Genomic DNA, 17,152 nt, shown 5'->3' with positions numbered 1-17,152 from the left:
ACGAACATGCAGTCACCCAATTGACCCGCCTCAATTACGATTCACGTCAATACCGCGGTGCTCGGTGCTGCTGTCCGTTGGTCAGTCAGTCCATTTCCAAGTAAGGTAGGCAGATCTCCAATGACGTCTGTCGGCTACCAGCGTACGGAGTACCCCGAGCTACGAACTCATCCAGCGCGCGAGTGTGATCCATCCATCCACCCATCCGTCATGCAGGGCCGGCGGGCGCCTCGTGCCGCGTTTGGCCCGTCAAGTTGCCTTTTCATCAGAGGCTCTGCAGAATGTGGACAATTTACCAACACGTACATCCGCCCGTCCCTCTGCAAACACGTATCACCGTGCACAACAAGCCTAACCCGAGACTTAGGGCACGTCCATCGTCACACAAAGCTGCACCTCAGTCTAGTTGATGCCAATCCTTGTGCACTGCGCATACTGCGCATACTGCGGACTCATGTCGATTGGTCGAACATGCATACATGATAGCCCCAGGCATGCACTCCGCACCCTGATTCAATCCCCACTGGCACCATGTCATCAATAGCGCATCTCCATGAGCAGGTAAGCAAGTGAGTGGAGGGGTTCAAAGTCGGTTGGAGCATCTGCTCACGCCTCCAGGGTTGAACGTAACGTCATGTTTTCTTCGGGTATTAAAGCACTACGAAGCACAGGGGCCTGCCTATACAATGACCACCAAATCGCCAGCCAACGACGAAAACAAAGCGCACTACAAGTCCTTCTTGAGCGCGCGCTCTGGCTTGTGCGTCGTCTCGTAGTCAATGTGGACGTAGGCCCTCTCCACGTCGGGCAGACCCTCCAGCTTGAACTGCAGCTCCTCGGCCACGTCGTGTGCCTCGCGCATGGTTCCCTCAGGATCCATCACTATGTCCACCTCGGCAATCAAACGAGGACCCGAGTGATACACTCTGACCGTGTCGATACCCAGCACCGAATCCGAGTGCGTGAGGCACACGTACGTGATCAGCTGCTGCATCTCGGTGTCGGCCGACACGCCAACAAGCAGCAAAAACTCGGCAAAGGCAGTGCGCAGCCATATCGCTGAGATGACCACAGAGAGGATGATGGCGCCTGCCGGGTCGAGCCACCACATCAGCTTGGAACCACCAACGGACGTCAAAATACCAAAGGCGTTGACGAATAGGTCGTTGCGGTGGTCCTGCCACAAGATTCGGACCTGGCTGTACTTGTTCTTGAGAGACCAGCAGTACATGAACAGACAGAATTTGGTCGCGAATGCCACGGCCACCGCAAGAACGGCGGGCAGATGGAATGCTTTACCCTCATCTGCCTGGCTCAACTCCTGACATGAAAAGGCAATGATGATCAACGACACGCTCACCATGATGAAGCTGAACGTGATGTTTCCCACCGTCTCCAAGCGAGCCTTGCCAGCCGGGAAGCGACGCTCATCCACGTGGGCCACCGCGCGCGAAGAGACAATGAGGATCAAGTTGCTGAGCGGGTCAAATACACTGTCGGCTGCCGTGGTGAAGAGGGACAGGGACCCCGATGAGATGGCACCGTATAGCTGGAGGATGGACAAGCAGATGTTGGCAATGAACGAGCCCCAGACAGCGATCCTGAGCTTGAGCTGCTCCTCGCCCGCCTCCTGCTTGGAATCGGCGAGGTGGTCCTCCACGGGTTTCAGCATCCGCTCAATCGCAGCGTTTTGATCTTCGTAGAAGCGTTGGATCTTGCGTTTCCTGACCTTGGGACCCTTGTGCCCGGTGGCGCCCACATCTCTCTTGCGCGAGGTGTTGGCTTTGATTTTGGCGAGGTCTGACTCGGTCTTGTAGGCCAGGGACAGGCCGTAAGGGTCATTCTCCAAGCTGACGCCGTTGAGTGGCAAGGCAGCACGACCAGCGGTCAGTTGACTCTCCACGTCTGTTAATGTGGGCTGGGAGTTGTGGCGGGCGACGGGATCGTGCTCCTCGTCCGGGGCACTGTGCTCGATACCGGTGCTGTGCGAGGCGTTCCGGGCCGAAGCCCTTGACTGGCTGCGTTGACGTTCGCGGTCCACGTAGTGCATTTGGATCGCCGAAGGATGATGGGTGATAGAGTGGTGGACGTCGGACTTCATAATGGCGACTTGAGGAAGTGGCCAATGAAAGTGGGTGAAGTAGGATTGTTGAGCTGGAATTCTTTGGCTGGAGGCGTACCTGAGCTGCCGGCGAGGTGCAACTCAAGGCGTCTTGAGCCGGTGTCTGGCAAGCTCAGAGCTTCAGATGGTCCTCAGGAGCTTCGCTATCGATTGTTGAATGGTCTTCAAGACCGCCTGGAGAGGTTAAAGCAAAGAAGAAGACACAATTCCCGGAGCACTAGGGAAAAGAAACAGAGCAAGTGATATGCGACGTTGACGCACAACACCTTCCCGAGCACTTAATTCCCTGCCTTAGCCATGATCCATCGGAGGCTATAAGTGACTGGCGCGGGTCTGTGATTTGGTAAGCGGAATCGGAAGTCTCCAGCGCCTAGCGCCGTCCAGCGATGGCGGCCATCCCAGTGATCCCACCCAACGTGGACCCCTGATCGGAAGTCCGTCGGAGAGTGGCTAATCCAGCTCACGGGTCGAGCACTCCATCTTCATGTTGGTCTCACCGCACCAGCAGCATTCAAGCGTCCACCCATTCATTGGTCAGGCAAACGGAGCTCGAAGAATTGTGCGGCAACGGCGAATTGCGAGATGGCTGCGGCCTGATCAGCGAAATTCCCCTGCGCTCACTCGAGCAATAGTGTGCGAGAGAGAGAGGGAACAGACAACCTGCACGTGAGGACTGAGGTGGCCAACGCATCGTTCCGCGCCATGAAGTTAGGCGGAGGAGTCCTTCTCTTCTGTTATCGCCGAGGTCTCATGTCGGGGTCTGGATTAGTCCACAGCGTGCAGTCCACTGGAGGGAACGAAGCGGTGTCATGCCGAAGACAAAATGGGCAAACGCAAAGTTGGTTAGAGCGCAGGCGCAAAACATATATAACGCTATAAACATGTATAAATCTAGCTCCAGCGGACGTTCCCCACAAACAGCCAATCTACGACCTATCTATGTGTCGAAACCTGGGGCTACTCGGGCGTACCCGGGACTGGGTGCCAAGGACAGATGGTGATTGGCCCGTCCCTCCTTCTTTAACCAGCGGACAAGTCCCGTCGACCTCGCGAGAGGCATGTGAAGAAGGGTTTCTCCTTTTCTTACTTAAGCAATGGAAAGTACATTGTCCATTGTTCATTGTCCGACACTTGGCAATGGCCCAAAGGCGTAGTGAAGATGGCTGTGCCTGGCTCAGGTCGACAAGATGGCGCACAATGGTGTCTGGAAATGCCTTTGGTGACACTTGGGATCTCTGTTATTGCCCAATGCCGGAGTCATCTGTATACTAAGCAGGTCACAAAATCAGATTGAGAGAACTTCAATATTCAGGAGTTCACGGCAGCCTCAAAGCCTAGCCTCCACTGCCCTACCACCGCCCTCACTCCTTTCAAGGATCCACGCTACGAGATCCTGACCAAACTCTTCTTTGCACAGATCACTGTGCAACTGATGATAGCCTCCCTCATAGGGCTTTGCCACCTTGTCATCCACATCGGTCTGTTGCTCCAGCCATGTCATGGCCGCGTCGAAACTGCAAGTCAAGTCTCCCGTGCCGTGCTGCAACAGGATGCTTTTGACATTCTTACTCACTTTGACCGTGCCCGACGACAGATGCGCGGTACGGTCCAAGAGGGAGGCCAGACCTTCCAGCGTACCTGTGTTGTGGCAGAGAGGGTCGTTGCGAATCGATTCCACGACGGCCTGGTCGCGGGAGAGATCCTCTGGCGGCACCACGTGCTGGAGCTGATGACGCGGGAGCACCATGCCAGCCAGGCGACCCAGCATGATCTTGATAGTGCTGGGCTCGGCATTCTTTGTGAATCCGATAAAGGGGCATTCCAAGATCCAGCCACGCACACTCCTGACCACGTCGGTGTACTTCTCGTCGGCCATGAGGGTACAGATCTCGCCTCCGCCCATGCTATGACCCATGACGAAGACGGGTACCTCCTCGGTGGTGTTGTGCTTGATAAAGGCAGCCACGTCCGCCACGACGCGAGCCGTGGGCCCAGTCAGACCCCAGTCTGACTTGTCCTTGGCTGATCGGCCCCAGCCGCGCTGGTCGAAGCCGAATACCTGGATGCCGGCCGCAGCGAGCGTCGGGAAAAAGTCATTGTAGCGATTGATGTGCTCGCTGAAGCCGTGGATGAAGATGAGCCTGGCTTTGGTCGGGCCACTAGGCGTCCAGGTCTTGGTGTAAAGCGACACACCGTCTACCTCAAAGGTGCCCTCGGCTTGGGAAGACATGGTTGCGCGCTTGCTTCAAAGTGATGGACAGTACTATGATGGTGTCGTTGGTTGCTGACAGTGAGGCTGAGATGAGCTTGAAGTGGGAGAAGCTGACGGCCACGCTAGTAACGGCTATGACGCTGCCTTGGCGGTGGAGAAACGGCATGTGATTCCTGCTTATCTCACTTTTGAAAGCCATGTCCTATCTTGCGGCTAATCAATTAGAACTTCAACTGGAGACGCGTCCAGTGAGTAACATAATTGCATGCTAGAATTCCTTTCATTGTCCAAGGGGAGATTGATGTAAACATAGGCCAATATGTATTTCTATGTTTGAGCATGCCATACCTAATATACATCGACACAAACCAACGCCTCGAGCTGTGCGCTCTGGATATCAAGAGATTTTTGTGAGAATGCGAAGTGATCATCGCCGAGTCTCCTCTTTAACTCCTTCCTTCTCGGAAGTATTCTCTTCTTCAAGCGCTTCTTGTGCCTCTTCCTCGATCTCCATCTCCTCGGCCTCAGTGATATGCGATTTTGCGTCGTTGTTTCTCGGCTCGGGAATGTCGCCTCCGCTCATCTGCCACTCCATCAACTTGCTAAAGGCGCTCTTGGGATCGGCGGCGAGGTGGGAGTAGTTGCCAATCTCGGCGACAGTGCCCTCGCTGTTCAGGACGATGATCTGGTCAGATCTCTTGATGGTGGAGAGACGATGCGCGATGGAGATGGTGGTGTTGTGCCCGCGGAGCAGGCGAGCGAGGGCTTCGTTGACGAGTGTCTCCGATTCAGCATCAAGTGCCGATGTGGCCTCGTCAAGGATCAGGATATCCGGATCCTTCAACAGGGCGCGCGCAATAGCAATGCGCTGCTTCTGTCCACCAGACAGCTGGGAGCCCCTGGCACCGACTTGAGTCTCCAGACCATCGGGAAGATCACTGATAAAGTTGCAGTTTGCCCTCCGCGCGGCCGCTACGATCTCCGAGCGGCTCGCTTCGGGCTTACCGTAGCCGATGTTCTCGGCAATCGTGCCCGAAAAGAGCACGGGCTCTTGCGAGACCATTCCGATCCTCCTTCGAAGTGACTTGACATTCATGGTTGAAATGTCCCTGCCGTTGATAGTAATCGTACCAGATGTCGGGTTGTAGAACCGCAAGAGCAGCGACGCGACGGTCGACTTGCCACCGCCTGAGGGGCCGACCACGCAAACATTGCTGCCCGAGGGGATCTCAAAGTCCAGGCCATTGAAGATATTAACGGCAGGGCGCGTTGGGTATGCAAAGGAAACGTTCGAGAATTTGATCGGCCCTTGCGCAGACTTGACAGGCATGCCTATGGTCTGAGGGATCCCTGGTCTCCGGTCTTGCAGTTCGAACAGGCGGCTGGCGGCACCCACACCCTTCATCAACTCGGAGTAGAAGCCGGACAGCCCAAACAAACTTGATCCCGCAAAGGCCGTGTACATCATGAAGGAGGTTAGATCACCGAGAGACATACTGCCAGTCCGGACGAAGCTACCTCCAACCACCAGCATAGCTAGAATAGTCATGTTGCCCGCCCAACCAGTGGTAGCGAAGAAGGTGGCCGCGACGAGGGACTCGCGGCGACCGAGCGCAAAGATTTTGCGAATCTGGTGGTTGTAGCGACCGATCTCTTGTCGTTCTCCCACAAAAGCCTGGCTCGTCTTGACGTTACCCAGTCGCTCCTCGGCAATCTTAGTGAGCGTACCCAAGTTCTTCTGGATAGAGCGGCTGATGTTTCGGATGGCCCTTCCATAGAAGAATGCACCAATCGCAACAGGCGGGAACATGAGCAGCAGAAGACCCGTCAGCTTCGGGCTCGTCCAGACCATGATGGCGAAGCCGGCGCCGCCGCTGAATAGGGCGCGCAGACCGTCACTGAGGTTCTGCGTAACGGACTTGCCCACAATTACGGTGTCGGAGCTCAGTCGCGAAATGAGGTCTCCGACACGGTTGGCGTCGAAGAACTCGGCATCTTGCACGTAGGTCCTTCTGTAGAGCTGGGAGCGAAGCCTCGCAACGACGCGCTCGCCCACGATGCGCAGCAGCACGACACGCCCGTAGTTAGCCATGGCGCCCAAAGTCAAGATCGAGCCGAGACCAAAAAAGAACTGATTCAGGGTCAACCCGAAGAGTCGGATGTCCTCCACGTCGCCCTTCGTAGAAATGTCCAGGATGCGGCCGACAGAGAAAGGGATAGACATGGTCACGCTGGACGAGATGACCAGGAAAACAAAGGCGATTCCCAACCATCGAATCTCTGGCTTGGCAACCTTGATCAGGCGCCAGATCTCGCCGAGTCCTGCTTTGCTTTGCCCCTTGCCTTCTCTTGACAGCTTCGCGCGCAGATTGACCTGCGCCGCCTTGCTCGCCTTCTCGCTCTTCTGGAAATCGAACTCCTCCTCCGCCTCCTCTTCAGCTTTTCGTTGGGACTGCTCCTCTACCTTGCGCTGAAGCTCTTGCTTCCTCCGCGGAGCATTCGAGAACGCGCGAGAAGCTGCGCTGACGCGCCATATCACGGAGCCCGACGTGTATCTCGTTCGTGGGGTGAAAATGCCCACTGTGAAGCTGCGTGAAGGAGTCGATGACGAATAGATCGACCGCGTGGAGATTTCCGGTCTTGACAGCGCAGGCGAGACGATTGGAGAGCAGGATATTCTGATAGGAGCAACAGAACTTTCCATAGCGCGAGACAGCAACGTCCTTCGAATCGTTCCGGACATCATCATGGCGGCCGAGTTGCGTGACGGACGCTCAGCTGCGCATGATTCGCTCGAAGTGGTTCGAAGCCGAGGGACACTGAACAAACTCTTGCCTGCCGTAAATAGAGGGACGCAGACGTTAAGTTTTCCAAATGTTATAGAGTGGTGCGCAATGCCGTCATCATCGCGGCATTTCTGGTGGTGTCTGAGGCATGGAGAGTAGCCGCTGATGCGGATACTTAACAGCGCCAAAATTCGGGTGGATACTCCTCCCATCGCAGGGTAGCCATGGTACCTCATTACTCGGAGGGATTCCCTGGATGACCCGAGAACCCTCGGTCGCAATCGGAGTTATCGACGACTGGAGTTACGGCCTGGATACCAGTTCGACGCCTTCCAGCCGATGCTAGCAGATTTCTGTCAACCTTGAAAGAACTCAGTATGTCAAGTCATTTAGAGGTACGCGCAGTGTCGCGAACGAAGTATAAGCACAGCGACGTTAGATGCTGATACAGCGCTAAATAGTAGTATACAAGCCAAACCACCAACTGGCGCGAAGTCCTTGTTTGACCATCCACGCGCACCTCACGCTTGAGATCCTTCTTGCAGCATGGCCGCAACATCCGCATCAATGGCATCGTCTCCTCCAACATCTGGTATATCTTCGCCTTCGTCCACGCGGCGCCTCTTATTCGAGCCATTGGTGGAGATGGGGAGGGTCTGGTACGAGGATGCTGCGTTGGAGAGCACCTCTGCTCCGGAGCTGCCCACAAACTGTTCTTCAGTTGTTGTTGGGGGAAGCGCTTCCATTGGCGGAACGTCGCCCGAAGGAGGAGTGAACGCCTCCATTTCTGGTGTCAACGCCTCCATCTGGGGCCTCTCCTCGTCCTGCTTGTGGTGCCCAGAGTCCTCTGCGCCCGCGCCGTTCTGATCAACTGATCCCAGAGCCTGCATAATGCCGAACTCGACCTGCCGCTTCTTCTCTTCAGTCTCGCGTTTTCGCTTGCCGAACTTATCAGCGCACTGGCGGTCGCTCTCTAGTGCCGCGCGGTGAGACTCCAAGAGCTTCTCCAGTCCGGATACTAAGCTCTCTCTCGCTTTGACGCAGTCGGCCACAGCGTTCTCAGCGTTGGCCAAAGTCCTCAAGAGACCGTTCAGACGAGCCGCATAGACTGGTGCAGAGGGTGCCGGTGTTGATGTGTCAGTCTGCTTCTCGTATTCCTGATCAGCCGAGGCGATCGTGCTCTTCAGCGGAGTAGAGAGCTTTGAAACGGATTGATGTGCAGAGATGAGAGGCGTGAACTCTGAGGGGATGTTGGCGGCAGCAGACCCGAAAGGACTACCACCGAACCCAATTTTCGAACCCCCTCTAGCCTTGTCGAGCTCTTCGAGGCGTGAGTCCATGGCCTTCTGAATTGAAGATTCAAAAATGTTTCGATCCCTCCAGACATCTACCACACGACGGATTTTCGACTGAATCTCTGTCGGAGCTCCTTTGTAAGCGACTGACACAGCCTCCGCAATGGCCGGGGAGAATGCGATAATGAAGTCCTCTTTGTGGCGGATGCGCGACTGTTGAGCAACCTCTGTAAAGTGTCAGCGGCATCACTGCCCCGGTGGATTCGAGAAAGAAGCACGTACCATTCGCAAGATATATGAGCATGAGCCGTTTTGTGGACGACGAGTCCTTCAAACGCTGCATCCAGAGCTGTACCGTGCGGTCGGCGTGACGCCGATGGAACATGATCCATTGAGCCGCAGTCGCGATACTGTCGTGGCTCTCATTGAGCGCTGACAACCGCGCCAGGACAGCATCATCGTTGTACGCCATGGCGTTGATGGGCAATTATGTTACGGTTGACTTCAGCGGTTGTCACGGTGTTTCAGTGGCCTCGCGGTACTATTGACTACAGCTACACGGTAGGTACCTGCAGCTCAAGCGAAAGAAGCTCGGGACAGTGATATCAATGGCAACGGCAAATCAACCCAACAAGGTCGCAAGACGTAGGTTCTTCAATGAAGACGTCAGTCTGAATGGGTGAGGAGCTTGTGTTTGCACAATTGCAGTTGAAGTGAGGAATGAGATGCGCGCGCCAGTAATTCGAGCAACCAGGGTTAATGTCCAGTTGATGCAAACCCTATTTAGATCAACCTCGCTGCATCAATATTCATATAGAGGATATACCGGCTAATGCAATAAGTGACGCAGTACTGTCGAGCATCAGCAGGGCGTCGGCTGATGTGATTGGTTGTTCACCCCAATAGCTCCACCCCGTCAGGATCATGGCAACGTCGACTTCATTGCTTGCTCGTTGTCTACGTACCGCTGGCATATAGCTGTCGCGTATTCTCCATACTACCAGCTCGATTCTGTACATCGTATCCGATCGCATTGAGCGCACGATCCTGATTCGAAACATCCACACTCACAACCGAATATGGCCGACCGATTCCCGTCCTTGGAGGACTTTGATGCCGGGGGTGAGCTGGCCTCTGAACCGATGAAGACTTGCCAGTGCGACTAACGCGTGCCCCCAGCCCAGACAGATATCAAGAACGCTGCCGAGGACCCGACGGCCGATGATTTCCTAGCCCGCGAGAAGGCTGTCCTTGGAGATGATGCGAACCAGTTTGCGACAGCCCAGGATGCTTCGGCACTTGGTGGCTCAGATGGCGACCTACTAGGCGAGGCCGAGCAGCCCCAGGCTACTTTCGACTCTCAATTTCCCGATCTTGCTAGCCCTTCAGCGGTAAGTCACCCACCACGCGGCTGGAGCTCTCGAGGGCTAACAACTCGCAGGGCATGGTCCCTGGCAGCAACACAATCACTGGGCCTTCGGTCAGCTACAACTCCGGATACCAGGCGCGCGCCGACGAGGAAGAAGAACCCGAAGTGATCAGAGAGTGGCGCGAATCCCGTGACGCACAGCTTGCCAAGCGTGCTGAGCAGTTCGCCGCCCAGCGCGAAGAGACCATTAAGGAGGCTCAAGCCAATATTGACGACTTCTACAACAACTACAATGCGAAGAAGGAAAAGGAAATTGAGAAGACGCGCAAGGAGGCAGAGCAATTTCTAGCGAACCGAGATGACACCGTGTCAGGTGGTACCAGCTGGGATCGCATCGCCAAACTGGTAGACGTCAGCGGCAAGGGCGCGAAAGGCGGCTCCGCCGGCTCGGGCAAGGAGCGCTTCCGCGAGATGTTGATGAGCTTGCGGAAGGATGAGAAGGCACCGGGAGCTACAGGCTACTAGACGGGGGAGCGTGTGGAATTTGACATCCATTGATGAGCATGCATGTAGTATGGAGGCGCATACGGCGTGTGGATTCTTCCAGACCCAGCACTTGGCGCAATGTATTATAGAAGTACGGATCACATGCGACCGGCTCATAACGAAGTACCATGGAACTTGACAAAGGGGAAGTGTTGAGCATTTGGTTACATACTGAGCAGATGCCTGCGCACTGCGATGCCAGTCTATAGTTCTTGCACCGTATCGAGCTCTCGCAGGGACACGCCGATCCAGGTTGTTTGCTTAATCCTTGGTGAACCAGGTGTTGTAGCCCATGATCTTGCGTCCGCTGCACCACAGAGTAGCTATGGAGTTCAGTAAAGGCTTTGTTCCAGAAGACGCTGATTGACCTACCGCCAAGGGAGCCCCAGAGGAGGATAGTGTAGGGGGTCATCATCCAGCGGCTACGGCTGCCCTGTCGTCATGTCAGTCATCCATCGTCGGCGGGTTCGTTCGGAAGGGCTGCTATTCGTACAATCTGCCAAAGGCGGGTGTGAGCCTTGTAGGCCTGCTGGTAGAAGCGCTGGTTCTGAGGAACCTTGTTGGGAGCGTCGACGAGACTAATGCCCTAGATTAGCGACCGGCAAATATCGGATGTGAGGCTTTCCGCAGGCCATTGCCGTCGCGCAGACGGCCCAGGCCATCGAGAAATAACCGAATCTGGAGAATGCAACTTACCCCATCTTGGCGATTAGTTGTGAAGCTTTGGTAGAGCTAAAGTGTACGTTGAGTGGGTTTCGAAGTAATGGGAAGACAATTGATGAAGGTTCGGCAATCTGATGAGGCCATATTGTGATTGGCACGTCTGGGTCGATGATTACTCAGCATAAAATTCCCCATGCGGTGGAGCCAAGATGGTGCAGCTCCAATTCCTGTCTCTTGTTGAGGTAGCTTGTTTATCCCAGTGCCTCATTTTTATGACGACGCAAAAAAAGTCGGGAGCGTTGTGTTTTCTTTCAACAGGGAAGCACCAAGCGCTCAGGCGCAACAACCCAAATGCCAACACGGCGACTCCACGCTTGCCAGGATTCCATGCCGGTGATATCTCCGTGTCGCGAGTCGAAGGCATTTAGGGATGAAAGCGACCCTTCGATACACGCGGTCTTGTAAAGCTCCCCGACATGGCTTGAGGGATCCCGTCCAGTCTGCTGCTCGATTTCCAGCACAATGCACGAAACGAACCGAGCGATGTTCCTCCAGCCGATCAAACCCGACTTCCAGTCTAGCTACAATATGTCCGAGTATATGCAGATCCTGGCGCAACAGTGGGACTACGCGATGGTTGTCATCAGTGTCTCGGCAAACGAACCGCTCGACTTTGCAAGCGATAATAATATCCGATCTCATTGCTGAGTTTTGTGAGTTGCAGCCATCTTCTTATGGCGACTGGTTACACCTTCTCGACCTAATGGGCGATCGCCATGGCTCAGCAGGCGTCTGGGCTTGCTTTCAACGCCTGGTGGATGAAGGACAGGCTGGACTTGCTATATCGAACACCAGGAACAGAATTCGTGAAGAAACTGTTACGGTCGCATGCGAAGACGACAGAAGAGTGGAATACCTACTGGGCTTGTTCGTGCGCCTTCGCACGCTGAAGAGAACATGGCCGAATTTCTACGTCGACATAATCCAGAATCTGATCTTGCGAGGGGAATACACCCGGGCCACGCATTGGCATTCCAGGATCTGGTATACTATTTCGCCATCCCGTGAAGCTTTGGCGGAATTAATATCGAGGCTCGCGCATGAGAACGACCCAGAGCTCCAGCAATGCCTTGTCTCGATATACCACTCAAGCGACGAGCGCGGCATATTCGACTTGGTTATCCCTTCCTTGTATGCGTCAGGCAAAGAAAAGCTCGCCCGAACATGGCGGGCTGAGTTCACGAAAGCTGGGGATTTCCCCCAGTCGAAGAACTCCCTACCTTTCCTGAGATTCCTCTCTTGCTACTATTCCCGAGTGTATCTCTATCCCCAGGAGCTCGAGCTGTTGGGTGATGGCATTTGGTGGGTGGCGCGCGATGAGCCAGCTACTGAGTCTCTTGAAGATGGAGCCAACTCCCAGGGGGCTTTCCGTCGTGAGCTTGTCGCAAAGACATTTGCAAGCCGTTGGATATCGGTGGATTTTGCCATCAATCTTGTCACCCAATTCGGCATCCCAAACATAGGGCCCAGGGAGCTGCAAGCATTGGCCCTCCGCGAAGAGAATGCACAGGGAGTCCTCGAGCGCATCAAGCGGCTGGAAAGCCTTGGTATCCGTTTGAGTAAGCATCCATACTGCAAAGTCGTCGCCGTCATGGCAAGGAAGGATGATGATTATCATCTGAACCTATTGCTGCATGCCACCATGCACTATGAGACATTGGTAGACCCTCAACAGCGTGGCGATCTACTGGCAAAGGCCAACCAAGATGGCAACAAGGACAAAATTTCTCTCCTACTCCGGATTCAAGAGATTTTGGACAATAAGGGCGAAGTCTGGGAACTCAACAATATGTTACGTACCTTTCTCAAGGAGGGCAACCTTGCACGCAGTTCTCTTGTTCTGGATCGAATGCGCGCAGTTGGAGTCGTGCCTCGGCAAGACAATGTGACAGAATTGTTACGGCAGCTCTGCTCGACATTGCCATGGCACACGCCAACTCCTGACGGTCTCCGGACTTTCCGAAATCAGAGCTCCCGCAAACGTCCAGCCGCAGCATCTCCACTCGATGATGTGGTCCGGATCCTGCGCACTTGCGCCCAATATGATATCGCCATCCCAATCCGCTGCTGGAGCCATGCCTTGCATCGATTAGGTCGCGACGGCCGCATGCAAGAGCTGCTTCAGCTGTGTCTGGAGTTTATAAGCCGATGCCAACCTGTCAAGCCTTGTCTTCTCCCAGTTTACCGCGACGATGTGCCAAAACATCAGCTTCCAGAGCGGAGAAAGGACGCTTTGCCTGAAAACCATGAACTCAGGATTTGGGAAACTGGACAAACGGTCTCTACACAGGTCTTTGGCGTTGTGGAAAGACAGTGGATCCCTTCGGAACTTCCATTGAACCATCCTCATCACCCAGTGACAAAGCTCGTCACTCCTGAACTACAGCGACGCATCGTGAGATGGGGGTTCCAAGCCGCTATTGGCCGAAAAAGGTCTTCAGTTATTGGACGTAGCAGAGGGTCAAAGGTCACCGATCTAGCTGTAGATGGCATCATGTCCTACGATCTCGCACAAGGTGTGCGAACTTTGGCGATTCTGCGAGACCGAGGGGTGGCTATCGAAGAGGCTCTCATCGCGAAAGCGATTTGCCGTCGTATGGCCCTAGCCGAGTCATCAAGCTACCGACACAAACAGCGAAGCCAGCAAGAAATATCACCAGAACATGTTAAAGCTGCAGTGGACTCTGCTTGGGGTACCGAACTTCTGCCTTCACCATCTCAGTTCAGCCGACTAGTCGATCAACACAAACTGATCGTCTGGAACCAGTTCCCAACGTTGTTCAGGCGACAATATGATGGGCTCAGGCCAGTCGAGGCCCAGGACAAGCCACTACGTCGAAGCAAGCTGAGCAAGCCTGAATTAACCCTTTGGCAGAAGAAACGGCAGAGGAACTTAGTCCGGCGTTAGCTAGAAAGTCGTGCGCTCATGTATAAAGTCCTATAATGTATATACTTTAATGTATCAGAATATGTACATAAACACCAAAGACTCCGGTTGCCCCATGCTTTGCTCATGCGAAGTCACCCCAAGACGTTGTGCCATACAGAATCTTTGCAGGCTAGCCACAATCAATGCCGTTTGGGCTTGATGAGGAGCAGAATGAAGAGACCCGCGACTAACAGGAAGAGAAGTAGAATGATCTTCCTCTTTGTTGTTCTTCGCTGGTACCCGGAGGCAACCTTGATCTCCTTATCTGCCTCTTTCACATCTGTGTGCATGCGCTCCACGTTGTAGTCGATTCTGTCCAGCATGGTGCCTTGATCGATGACCATAGTTTGTAGATCTCGGAAGAGATCTGATAACTCAATAATGCCTTGCGCAATCTCTTCTATCTCACGCTCTCGCTGGGCAATTACAGCATCGTTTGAATGCAGCATCTTTTGCTGCTGTGCTTGCAATGTTGACTGTGAAAATACTCGATCGGCGTCAGACTCTTGCATCGAAGGATCCAGGTAGGAGCCGCCAGGCTGCGGTGTCGAGGCACGTTCTCCAGGTGAGAGAGGCCCCATGCCGCCCATGCCGCGTAGTTCTATGGATCATCAGTATAGGTACCTAGGTGTGAGATGAGACTGGGACACTCACTTTTGAGGTAAGCGCTCTGTCTTTTCCGAAATCTCGAGCTAGCGTCCTGCACCCTTGTGGCCAAAGATATCTGAATGTTCTTTGCCATGGTTTCCTCGGCGTTACTGATCGTACCAGCCTGTCTGGACTCGCGCACCATCTGTTCAATGCGCTGTATGCAGCGATGACATTCGTGGAACCCCTTTGTTATCTCGTGTGTGAGCTTTTCGATTTTCTGCTCTTCTGCCTTTTTGGCATCGTCATCATTGAATCCTGGCAGTACATGCTTCTGGTGAAGCTTGTCGAGGCTATGCCCCTTGGTCGCAATCTCAGAGAGCAAGTCGGTAATCTCAGCTGATATATCTGCCCATCGAGGGGGGAGGAGGTCCATTTCGATCACCGCGTCGCCATCGTCATCGAGTGCACCCCCTGATAGGAGGCCGCGGCTGTCCTCGGGCGCATAATCGGAATATGGAGTGCTTCCAGGGCCTAATCCGCCGACAGCGTATCGGTTCCTCGAGATCGGGTGATGCGCATACGACTGACGGTAGGAGATGTAGCTATACCACGAAATCAGCCAACGCCGACAAGTGACAGTCTGGGGTCCAACAGGTTCGTGCGGTCGCGCCACATGGCGGACGCAGAGCACAGCCCAAGCGAGCGCTCAACGTGTGGTCCTGGGTTGCACTTCGTTTGTAATGTCAATTCGTGCACAGAAGAATTGGTCGTAAGCCGTGATCGTAAGTCATGAAGAGGCTCCGTATCGCAGATCGCATGTCAATGCTGTATTGTAGGTCCCTAGCTCCCGACGCGCTGGCCCTTTGACATTACGACATCAGGCCAAGGTGTCGGAAACAGAGCGCACTGTGCACATCAACTAAATTGCCGCTATGCTGGCCGCCAATACTGTGAGCACACTGTGCACTGAACTGTACCCCTGTCAATGCCGTCCCGAGTCGTCACCTCAGGCCCGGAACTCAACTGGAGCTTTCAGGGTGGGAGGACCCCGCCAACTCGCTCGCCTCCTGTTTGCCTTGCCCCAAAATCACAACTATTGCTACAACCTACATAACGCACTCATCGCTTTACCGACACACAAAGAACCCCTACAAATTGATTATCACAATGGTGGGTCATTTGCTTGCATCCCAACCACCAACGCTCAGCCCGCAGCATACAGCCATTAGCTTGAGAGGCTCTGCGCTGACAGAAATGGCACTGTTGCTGACACTGATCGCAGGCGGACTCCCTTACCGAAGAGCAGGTCTCCGAGTTCAAGGAGGCATTCTCCCTGTTTGTAAGTGCACCTTATTCCGACTGTTTGACAGCCGTATTGACCAACCATAGGACAAGGACGGCGATGGTACGTCAAATACGTTGAATCCCATGTGCTGCGCGCCATTCCCAAGCTTCATCACCAGGCGAAACGACCCCATGCTCGAAACGAGAAGCACGCTACACCTACCATGAACACATGACTGATATGCCATAGGCCAGATCACCACCAAAGAGCTGGGAACTGTGATGCGCTCGCTGGGGCAGAACCCTTCCGAGTCGGAGCTTCAAGACATGATCAACGAAGTTGACGCCGATAACAATGGCACCATTGACTTCCCTGGTATGGTGGATGCAAGTCCTAAGTCTGGAGGGAATATTGACACTGCCGCAGAATTCCTCACCATGATGGCCCGCAAGATGAAGGACACCGACTCTGAGGAGGAAATTCGGGAGGCTTTCAAGGTCTTTGACCGCGACAACAACGGTTTCATTTCAGCCGCCGAGCTGCGCCACGTTATGACCTCGATCGGCGAGAAACTCACAGATGACGAGGTTGATGAGATGATCCGGGAGGCTGATCAGGATGGCGATGGCCGCATTGACTGTATGTGCTTGCCTCGAGCTAACAGCTGCATGGTCGCTAATTTGACTCCAGACAATGAGTTCGTGCAGCTCATGATGCAGAAGTAAAAGAGAGTGCAGGCACTCGCCTTGAAACTTTCCGTCCTTGTCCCCAGGCTTTGGCGTCGCGGTCCAGGATCGTTCCTGTTTCTTTCCTTGATGTTGGCAATATTATGAGCGATGTGAGGTCAACCGGAGACACAAGATACTCAGTGCATAGACTGAATGATTGAAATAGTCGATGCTAGCTTTGTTCGTGGTGACTTGCGCCTCCCTGGGTGATACATGTATGTTAGTATAAGGTTATGTAGTGACGATCCAGACGGTCCAAGGTCTACTACTCAGGTCGCTGCACCCACATCTGCATGCACTATGAGACTTTAGTTCCACAGGCCCAGAATATTAAAAATGTACCAGAGTCGAGCAAAAGACGTTTGTACTGTAGTAGGTCTGGTTATTTCAGAATTGATGTATTTCAGGTGATAGTGGCGGATCGGCTCGATGCTTTTCCGACGTTCGGAGCTCCAGTCCTTTGACGGCATCATCCAGACTCGGATCGCAGCTCACGGGCTTGGCTGCGGCGCCCCACGTTGAAATGTCGCAGCCTTGGCTACGACAGCACCCCTACTGAACAACAT

The 17,152-nt window shown here is 54.2% G+C and overlaps 7 protein-coding genes across 7 annotated transcripts; 2 read left to right on the top strand and 5 right to left on the bottom strand.

Moving 5' to 3' along the window:
- Window positions 1–727: 727 nt before the first annotated feature.
- J7T54_000705 (Divalent metal cation (Fe/Co/Zn/Cd) transporter) lies at window positions 728–2,101 on the bottom strand (the record flags this gene model as incomplete). Its single annotated transcript, XM_051504554.1, has 1 exon — window positions 728–2,101. The coding sequence occupies one exon, from the start codon at window positions 2,099–2,101 to the stop codon at window positions 728–730; it is 1,374 nt and encodes a 457-aa protein (XP_051364059.1).
- Window positions 2,102–3,449: 1,348 nt separating this feature from the next.
- On the bottom strand, window positions 3,450–4,352 carry J7T54_000704 (acylglycerol lipase; the record flags this gene model as incomplete). Its single annotated transcript, XM_051504553.1, has 1 exon — window positions 3,450–4,352. One exon carries the CDS (start codon window positions 4,350–4,352, stop codon window positions 3,450–3,452), a length of 903 nt encoding a protein of 300 aa, XP_051364058.1.
- Window positions 4,353–4,761: 409 nt separating this feature from the next.
- On the bottom strand, window positions 4,762–8,887 carry J7T54_000703 (uncharacterized protein; the record flags this gene model as incomplete). The annotated part of the gene is made up of 3 exons (XM_051504551.1): window positions 4,762–7,012; window positions 7,646–8,642; window positions 8,698–8,887. 3 exons carry the CDS (start codon window positions 8,885–8,887, stop codon window positions 4,762–4,764), a joined length of 3,438 nt encoding a protein of 1,145 aa, XP_051364057.1.
- Window positions 8,888–9,494: 607 nt separating this feature from the next.
- On the top strand, window positions 9,495–10,309 carry J7T54_000702 (Clathrin light chain-like protein; the record flags this gene model as incomplete). The annotated part of the gene is made up of 3 exons (XM_051504550.1): window positions 9,495–9,537; window positions 9,595–9,806; window positions 9,857–10,309. 3 exons carry the CDS (start codon window positions 9,495–9,497, stop codon window positions 10,307–10,309), a joined length of 708 nt encoding a protein of 235 aa, XP_051364056.1.
- Window positions 10,310–10,591: 282 nt separating this feature from the next.
- On the bottom strand, window positions 10,592–11,031 carry J7T54_000701 (uncharacterized protein; the record flags this gene model as incomplete). The annotated part of the gene is made up of 4 exons (XM_051504549.1): window positions 10,592–10,653; window positions 10,703–10,763; window positions 10,824–10,908; window positions 11,027–11,031. The coding sequence occupies 4 exons, from the start codon at window positions 11,029–11,031 to the stop codon at window positions 10,592–10,594; spliced, it is 213 nt and encodes a 70-aa protein (XP_051364055.1).
- A 3,091-nt stretch (window positions 11,032–14,122) lies between these two features.
- On the bottom strand, window positions 14,123–15,006 carry J7T54_000700 (t-SNARE affecting a late Golgi compartment protein-like protein; the record flags this gene model as incomplete). Its single annotated transcript, XM_051504548.1, has 2 exons — window positions 14,123–14,583; window positions 14,637–15,006. 2 exons carry the CDS (start codon window positions 15,004–15,006, stop codon window positions 14,123–14,125), a joined length of 831 nt encoding a protein of 276 aa, XP_051364054.1.
- Window positions 15,007–15,740: 734 nt separating this feature from the next.
- On the top strand, window positions 15,741–16,583 carry J7T54_000699 (calmodulin; the record flags this gene model as incomplete). Its single annotated transcript, XM_051504547.1, has 6 exons — window positions 15,741–15,743; window positions 15,856–15,912; window positions 15,963–15,978; window positions 16,108–16,233; window positions 16,285–16,497; window positions 16,549–16,583. 6 exons carry the CDS (start codon window positions 15,741–15,743, stop codon window positions 16,581–16,583), a joined length of 450 nt encoding a protein of 149 aa, XP_051364053.1.
- Between the last annotated feature and the right edge of the window lie 569 nt (window positions 16,584–17,152).

Source organism: Emericellopsis cladophorae (assembly GCF_022114955.1).
Source record: "Emericellopsis cladophorae strain MUM 19.33 chromosome Unknown NODE_9_length_645218_cov_115_098568, whole genome shotgun sequence".
Lineage (NCBI taxonomy): Eukaryota > Fungi > Ascomycota > Sordariomycetes > Hypocreales > Bionectriaceae > Emericellopsis > Emericellopsis cladophorae.
This window is presented reverse-complemented; position numbering and strand designations above follow the sequence as displayed.